Here is a 9,134-nt window from a genome sequence, read left to right on the forward strand (position 1 = left end):
AGTCAGTACATTTCTAGGAGCTCTGAATGGCTGATGGGGATGCTGTTTTGATTAAAGATGTGGGGCCTGTCCTCTGGCAGCTGGGACACTAAAAGGAGTTTGGGAAGGGAGTGACCTGACCCCAAAGCATCATAGAACCAGCGGGCGGATGGGACCTTAATTAGTGGAGTCGCTCCCTCTCAGAAACGGTAGGTGACTTGGCCAAGTTCACGCAGCCCGTCGCAGAGACAAGCCTTTCCCTCCCAGTGATGGCTGCGGAAGAGGAAGATAAACCTTGCCAATCAGAGGCCAAGGTGGCAACGGGGTGGCACGGGGGGGGGGGGGGGAGGGCGGGGCACTTCAAGAGGGAGAAAGGTGTGGCATTCTCAGGAGGGGCTTGGCTTTTTTTAGGGGGAAGGTTCCGGAGGACTGATCCTTGCTGAGTTAACTCCCTCTCTCTTTTTCTGGCCTTGCCTGGGGTGGATTCGCGGTGTGGGTGGGAAGGCGCGCGCTAAAGCTTTTGAGGCTCCTCTTCCCGGAGCGGAAGGCCTCAGGCACCTCCTCCCAGCGGCCCCCAGCGGCTTTGGTCCGTCCCAAGGCCTCCCGGAGCTCGCCAGGCCCCAGGGCTTGGGGAGGCAGGCTCTGGGCCAGGCGCGGTCGGGACGGCGGCGTGGGTCCCCAGGTGCCAAGCAGCGTGCCGCGGGAGGCCGCTGCCGCCCATCCAGCTTCGCAGCCGGGGCTGGCAGCGCCGCGCTTCGCTCGGAGGGCGTTCGGCGGCGGAGTCCGGTGCTCGGGAGGGGCGAGGGGAGCCTCAGCCCCCTCCGCCGGCCCAGACCGAGGAGGGAGCGAGCAGGCGCGGAGCTGGGGCAGGCGCAGGGCGGTGGGCGCCTCTCCCTGGGTACAGTCTCCCTGCTGCGCGCTCCCCGGGGCTGGGTGGCCTCAGACCTTGGCAGCCAGCAGTGCTGTGCGCCCCGCTTTCCCCGGGGTGCGTTAAGCGCCAGGCAGGAGCTGCTCAGCTGGGGTCACCGGACTCCTTCCCCTTTCCCGGGAGCCGGCGGGTTGAGCCAGAAGCCAACCCCAGCCGGACGTGCGCTCCTATAAATAGCGCGCGTGTGCCCGCCTCGCGCTCTCCCGGCTGCGCGAGGACAGAGAAAGTTGTGCGCAGGGACTCCGGGCGTGCGGCCGAGGCAGGAGAGGACCCCGCCGGCCGAGCCGCTCTGCACCCGAGAACTGATCCCACGAATTCGTGCTTTCCGTGCTGGGGACCCGGCTAGGCAATGCGTAGCTGCCGACTTCCGAGAGACACCAAGCTCTGGGGAATTTTTGGCTAAGCGAAATTGAGAGTCGCCGGAGACCTGGCCGTGAACACAGCCTCGCGTTCTTCCCAATCCGGGAAACACCTTCTGCTTCTGTAATTCGTCCCTGCCGCGAGCCAGACACGTACTGGACCGACACCGGCACCGCTCGGCATCCACCGTCCCCGTGGCTTCTCTGAGTCCCCTTCGTTTTTCCTGCTTCGTGGTTCACCCGGGGGTGCTTGGGTTTGGGGTGAGAATTTATCATTTTCCTCTTTGAGGTGTGAATGTGAGGGTTTGGTGACTTTTAGATGTCTAGGAACAAGGGTGGGTGCAGGGGCCCCAGGCAGGGCTGATTCTTGGGCGGAGGAGGGTGGGGTATAGGGGGTTCTGCATGAGCTCCTTAAAGGACAAAGGTAGCAGAGCCAGCGAGAGAGCGCGAGGGGAGACTTTGACTTCAAACCACAGGATTGGAAGTGTGCGCGCCGCCGCCGCCGTTCCCGCAGCGCTGTCGATCTAGCCACGGGCATCTTGCCGAGCTCCGGGGTCGCGGGGTAGGAGGCGACGCGGGCGAGCAGAAGCGCCCGCCGGCTGGCCACGAGGCTCACCATGGGCTCCGGGGGCCGGGCGCTGTCCGTGGTGCCGGCTGTGCTGCTGGCCCTCACTCTGCCCGGGCTGCCCGTCTGGGCGCAGAACGACACGGAGCCCATCGTGCTGGAAGGCAAGTGCCTCGTGGTGTGCGACTCGAACCCGGCCACGGACTCCAAGGGCTCCTCTTCCTCCCCTCTGGGGATCTCGGTCCGGGCGGCGAACTCCAAGGTCGCCTTCTCGGCGGTGCGTAGCACCAACCACGAGCCGTCGGAGATGAGCAACAAGACGCGCATCATTTACTTCGATCAGGTCAGACCCCGAGGGACGCGGGGTGTCAGGAGTCCGGTGGCGGGAGGGGCGATGTCCAGGCAGCTCAGGCCCGGGTTCAGCTGCTCTGATTGCGATTTGGGGGATCGTTTCGGCACTCGCCTCCTCAAAGGTCTTGGTCTGAAACTTCTGATGTCTCTCCCGCCGCCACCCCGCCCCCATTCCCTCTTGGCCTCCGGACGAGCTGCTGGGGTGGTGGGAGAGAGGCCGGGCGTGTAGGGCCGGGCGTCGAGAGCTCAGCACAAGTTTAACAGCAACAGGTCCATAGGAGCTGGCAGGATCCTGGTCCCTGGACCTCGCCATCTCTTGGCCAGAGCTCGGCCCCCTGGCTCAGACTCCTCTGCGGGTGCCGCCGAGGCCGTTCTCGGGCACAGTACTCTCTCTGATGCTGGATAAATGATTTGTTTCTCCCAGGTGGAGAAGCGTCTCCCCAAAGAGAGCTCCGGGGGCTCCCCAAAGAGATCTCTGCAGAGATCTCGCGGGTGGCTGGAGAGTGTGGGAAGCTGTGGCCCCGGTCTCATCTCGCCCACCTTTCCGCCGCCAGGATCCCCACATACATTGCAGGTACCGCTGTAGCGGAAAGCCCTTCTCTGCTACTTGGAGAAAAGTTGAGAGAAGGAGAGGAAAAGGAATCGGGCAGCTGCACTGAGCTCCCGTAGGGAAGCGCTGGGGACCCGTTCTCCCTTCCCCTGCTCCGGTCCTTCCAGAGACATGCAAATTAGTGGGGAAAGACAGACTTGGGGGCTGAGGATAGGGGGTGGGGGAGGAACTGATGAAAGCTGTGGGTTTTTTTTTTTTTTAGCGATCTGGAGCTCTGGGGTTTGGCTGATGAGAAACTCCAGGATATCAGCTTAGCAAGGCGTCTTAAAACTGAAATCAGACTCCAGGGGTATCATTTCAACGTCAACAGCACCCAGAGTCTTTTAAATTCCAAAGTCGTATGTGTAGTTCACAGTTGTGTGCCGCATGGGCGAGAGCACAGGTTAAGTGGTGCTGCAGGACGTGCCAGGGAAGGGATGAGGTGACATTTCTATTCCTTACTTAATTGTTCCTAAGTAATATACCCTCCAGCTGGCCAAAGACAGAGAATGCCTCTCTGGGGCTTCCTATTGAATAGCCATCATTTTAAAAGAACTAAGCAGCCCCTTTGGGGTTTTGGTGCACTATTTTCCATCTTGATGGAAATGAAGTCTAGCAGGACCCCTGGTTTGTATGTCAATGCATTAATTAAGTGCTGTGGACATAGCACTATCCTCTGTACAGTGCATTCTTTTCAGTGACCTTTGTGTCAGAAGAGGAGAAGGGTTTGTTCTTCTGTTTCGGGTGCCCATGCATCTTAGAGACAACAAGACACATTTCGTTACAAATCTGGATGTGCCTGGATGCTCTAATTACAATGTGGAGTCAACATCCAGCCTTACGTGTAGTCAACACTAATCAGCCCGTTCCATTATTGCTAATGAATTATGCTACTTGTATCTGATTCAGGAAGTCCCTGCTAAGTACCTCAGATTATTTTAAATGTGCTTAAACAAATCTTTGTAAAATCTCTGTTAGGAATTATTGCATAGCTTGTGATTTGTTGTTGAAAGACCATTGATCATCGGGTCAGAGAAAGAAATCTGATGCTTACTTGGAAAAAGGTGTAACCTCAGAATAAAATGATACACAAACATACATTTTAATTTGGGGGTTGAGCCTGGTACATCTACCTGACCATCACTATAATTCTGGTGCACTGCTCACAGGCAATAGTATGTCTTTAGGGAATTATGCAAAGGGCTTAATATTAGCATGAATGTAGTGTTTAAAAGAGATAGTAGCAGATTGCCATTGATATAGGGGAAATGTATCTTTATAAGGACATCTGATTTTTTTGAATGCCACTTATAGGTTTATTTCCTGGAGAGAAATGGAAGAAACCCTAGTTATATCCTGCCCTCCGCCCCTGCAATACACACACACATACATTCTCCTGCTCTTCTTCATAGGAAGGGTCATACCTATGTGACATTTAGCTTATGAGGTCACTTATTGAAATTCAGAGCTAATTTCATAACCAGTAGAATCAAGCCGAACATCTCAGAATACAGAATGCACTGTTGTTTTCTGGGGAACCAGTGCTTTATTCCACTCTTTGTTTTTGCCCCTTGAACTTTAAATGAAGAGCAGGTGATTGATAAGGGAATGGATGACGGATAACAGTGGGAGGAACACAAGAAGGCCACCTGTTTCACAGTCTCTACCCTTTGGCAGCCTGCAAAGGCTGAGTCATTGCCAAAATATTCTAATTCAGGCCTGGATGGCATAGGAATGAAACAAATGGCCGTGGGGCTTAGCAGAGGTTTGTCGGAGCCTCAGAGGAGGGCTGGGCATTCAGCTTACTCTGTGTACCAACTGTTGTTCATTGTCATGGATTATGTCACACGGTGGAGGGAGTGTCCAGGCCTCTGTGTGGTGTGTCCGGAAATGGCTGCAGAGAGCCCGTGGATCCCAGTTGGCTGGCTTGGACACGTCACCTCTGGACACTGTGAAGGCTCGTAGAGGGTGGGCGCGTAAATATGTGGCAGAAGCCTTTTATTTGACTCTCAAGGTAAAGCTAATATTTATAAGCCCTCACATGTTTCTGGATGTTTCCAGAGCCATTGGGCCTTGCTGGAATTGAGGCATGACTACAAAGCTGTCACTTTATTTTTTCTTATACCATTTAAAAGACAGAAGAACCTTCCAATATACAAATCTGTTTTCCAAGTCACTAAAGAAAGAAGGAATAGAACTCAATGTTTTATTTTCCATGGTTTTAAAAGTTAGTTTTCTTTCTTAAGAAAGAAAGAAAAAAGAAAGGAAAAGAAAAAGGAAGGAGGAAAACTTATTTTACTTACAGAAGAGAATATTGTAATAATTGACTGTTGTTTATTCTTTTTATTTGTAGATCCTAGTAAATGTGGGTAATTTTTTCACCCTGGAGTCTGTCTTTGTAGCACCAAGGAAAGGAATTTACAGTTTCAGTTTTCACGTAATTAAAGTCTACCAGAGCCAAACAATCCAGGTATGTCTTTCGACCTGTTCCCTCTGTACCCTCAAGCGACAGTGTTTATCAGCAGTGGGTTATGTATTTAAGTATTTATCCAAAGATGTGTTTTCATTGTAAAAATAAACAACCATCTTTATAGTAGTTTATTTTTAAAACACTTAATTTCCAATAACATCTATTAAGGCATGTGACAAGAAGCATATAGAAGAATAAGCAATTGAACTTATTACCTTAATAACAATGTCACTTAAAAAATATTGCTTAGTAAAAATTCAGTGACACAAATCTCTTTATAAGATCTTGGTTGCTTTTAACGCATGTGCAAAAATTACCTGAATTTGTAAGAAAAAAACTAGTAAGACTATCAGAGCTTTACAAGTAACTACTAAATAATTAAAACAAATTTGCTGTCATCATTAAAATTATGAGCTACAGTTAACGACTGAGAATAAATCTATGAAGGAACAGTTATTCAATATACTTTTAAAGAAACGATGTGCTGTGCTTATCCTCTAAGTAGTTTATCCTCAGTTACTCTGATGTTGGTGGATTCTTACCAATTGCAGTTTCACAGTTAATATATTTTGTGTTGTGCTTTCTAAGGAACGGGCTTGAGTTTACACTCAAGGACAGTGATGAAGCTAGTTCCTATAGTATTCTAATATGCCAGCACCCAATAACACCAATACATGTCTATGGAATTCTAGGATAACTTTTTATCATATGTTCAATGTTTGTATTGTATACTATGTCCATGTGAATGATAGATTACACACTCATCTACTACTTTTACATATCCTAGTGAATGGATAAATTGATAGGCCTCAGATTTAATTTATTCAATATTATTTTTAACATAAAAGGAATGAATATTTAGTAAACAAATTTACTTCCATGGAAAAGCTTTTCCCAAGCCCCAACATTTAGAAATTTTTGTAATGTTTAACACAGTATAATCAGAATTGTAGTATGGAGAGAAGGGAATAAATTAGATTTGATTCTGTGGTAATTATCCATCATTAAAATCTTCAGTGGTAGTGGTGATTATTATTTTTAATACACATTTCTTATCAGGGAAAATGAAGAAATCACAACACACATATTCCATAATTTCAACTGATTTTTAGCACTCTGCATGTCTCAGCGGTACAGTAAACCTGCAAGGATGTTAGTAGAACCTTGCTGTACCTGGGTTTCTCAGAGCAAAGGGCACTGGGGCTCTTTTTGCTAATGTACTGGGAAGCCACAGGCTCACGTCATTGCCAAAATCTTGCTACTGAATACAAGAGGTAAATAAAGTATTCAATAGTAGGCTTAAGTTATGTGCCGAAGGGAAGCCAGTTTTCACATGGCTAGGTTGCTCTCCATGGATGGTATTCTTCTGTGAGCATTTAAGGAAATTTCTATGGGAGAAATTAAAAAAAAAATTTTTTTTAATTAAAAAAGATCAGCTCGGTAAGATCATACTAAGCCTAGCCACCACTATCTGCTAATCTGAAAGGAAAGGGATATATTTACTGAACATCAGTTATTTTACCAGGTTGGTCATTTTAGACATTATTTTTTACCCCCTGCCCCTCATAGATGCTTTGACTTCCTTTCTTTCTTTCTCTTTTCTTTTCTTTCTTTCATCCACAATATTAGTTTCAGGTGTACAACATAGTGAGTCAACATTTTTATAGATTATATTCCATTTAAAGCTATTATAAAATAATGTCTGTATTTCCCTGTGCTGTGCAATAATATATCCTTGTAGCCTATTTATTTGATACATAGTGATTTTTACTTCTTAATTCCCTACCCCTACCTTCCTCTCCCACTTCCCTCCCCTCACTGGTAACCCTAGTTTGTTCTCTGTAACTGTGAGTCTGTTTCTGTTTTGTTTTATTCATTCATTTGTTTTGACTTTAGAGAGAGATTTTTCAGTGCTTTTTTTTTTCCTTGTAGGTTAACCTGATGTTAAATGGAAAACCAGTAATATCTGCCTTCGCTGGGGATAAAGACGTTACACGTGAGGCTGCCACGAATGGGGTCCTGCTCTACCTGGATAAAGAGGATAAGGTTTACCTAAAACTGGAGAAAGGTAACTTGGTCGGAGGCTGGCAGTATTCCACGTTCTCTGGCTTTCTCGTGTTCCCCCTATAGAATTTGATTTCTTCGCGATGTTCACCCAGGTGAGGGGCGGCCCACCCCTGAGTTCCTGGAAGATCATTTCCTCATCATCGGATTGATGTCTTTTCCTGGTTTCTCATGGGTGAATATGGATTCTCTGTAAGGATGCTAGGCCTGTCTGAAGCAGTACTGAGCTCCACAGATTATTTTTGTGCGTGTGCGTTTCCGTGTACTTGGATCGAGACTCACAGCGGTTGATACCCATCTATGCTTAAGTGTAACAGTTCAGAGCTGTCTGCAAGGTTTATTCTGAATTTAATTTCCTGGAATTAACTGAATTCGTTGCAGATGTGGCATTTTATTTAGTTAGTTTTCAAAGACCGGCAACCGGGTCTGAGAATTAGAGAACTGTATAAAAGTTCTGACTTCAATCAACGATTTGTGTGATACTGCCAAAGAATTGTGTGCTGTGTTGATATACTGGTTTCACTTATTTTTACTGCTTTGGAATTCGTTTTTTTGGGTTTTCTTAAGGTAACTGCTGGCTTTGTGTCTTCTCTACAAATAGGGTAATGGCTTGTCTGCAAATTTACTCTATGAGGTCACCATCAGGACTTCCCTTTAAAAAAAATGCTTCATAGTTGTATTTTAATTATATATGTGAAAGAGTCATATTTTCCAAATTATATTTTCTAATAGGAAGAATAGATCATAAATCTAACAAGGAAAAAGTTGCTTACCCGAATTCTAAGTGCTCCATCGTCAAACCTCCGCTAAACAGCTCTCCTCCACGGGAAATCTTACACTTTATTTCTCACTTTAATTAACGTGATTGATAATAACCACTTTTTAAGAACCTAAGGGATTTTTTTTCCCCTTAGACGTGACCACTTTATTAACTGGAGATGGGATGCCCTTGTTTTTAATTACACCTATTTTTCAAACCTCCTGTTGTGTTTGAAGTATCATCTGGTTTTGCCTTAACTCCTTAAATTGTATAGATTTATCTGTTTAGTTAATACGAAATCCAAATAGCCCAAGCTAAACTTAGTGCAATATCTTATTTTGTCTTTGTATAGGTCATATGAATTCATAAAATTATTTATGTCTCTGTTATAGAATAAAAGTTAATATATGTTAGTTGAATTGTTTTGTCCTTTCGGATTTGGAAATATATATTTTACATGATTTATTCTCTCTCTCTCACCAACCCTTCCTCGCTCCTGTCCTTCCTACCTTTCTCTCATTTCTTTGTCTTGGAGTTTAAGAAAAGCTTTCTGAATTTTTAGAGAATGTACTCTGAACTGGCATAGGAAATCTTTACTATGTTTAATTTGTCCAGATCCAGTGAGCTTGGCAAAAGAGGATCAATGAATTTAGGAAACGCTCCTTTCAGAAGGACTTACTGTTAGGAAGTTAAGTTTTAAAAGCTCCCCTAAAGCATCATGAAGGACTCAGGGAAAGAATGAGTGGTGATGCATATAAAGACCAATATTTTCAAACTAAAGACTTTGGGGAAAAATTCTGCCCTTTTCTCAACATTAAAGGACAAACAGAAGATGGCCCATTTCTTTTTAGGAGGAACTATAATTATAGATGTCTCATGTGGAGATTTCCATGCTCAACTTCCTGGTTGGTTGTCAATTAAAACAATTTTGGGAGCCCCCCTTTTGCAGTTTGTGGCATCGAGGAAGCTGTTGCAGGATTCTGTGGGAGGAAACATGCAGGCAGGTCTTCCAGTATAGCTGTGATTAATCACCAAGTCAAAATATTCATTCATCACGGGAAAACTGTCT

The 9,134-nt window shown here is 46.2% G+C and overlaps 1 protein-coding gene across 1 annotated transcript; it reads left to right on the forward strand.

Moving 5' to 3' along the window:
• The first annotated feature begins 1,883 nt into the window (after positions 1-1,883).
• CBLN4 (cerebellin 4 precursor) lies at positions 1,884-7,498 on the forward strand. The gene is made up of 3 exons (XM_059897210.1): positions 1,884-2,174; positions 5,125-5,241; positions 7,174-7,498. The coding sequence occupies exons 1-3, from the start codon at positions 1,884-1,886 to the stop codon at positions 7,369-7,371; spliced, it is 606 nt and encodes a 201-aa protein (XP_059753193.1). The 3' UTR covers positions 7,372-7,498.
• The last annotated feature ends 1,636 nt before the right edge of the window (positions 7,499-9,134 follow it).

This window comes from Balaenoptera ricei, chromosome 15 (genome assembly GCF_028023285.1).
Source record: "Balaenoptera ricei isolate mBalRic1 chromosome 15, mBalRic1.hap2, whole genome shotgun sequence".
NCBI lineage: Eukaryota > Metazoa > Chordata > Mammalia > Artiodactyla > Balaenopteridae > Balaenoptera > Balaenoptera ricei.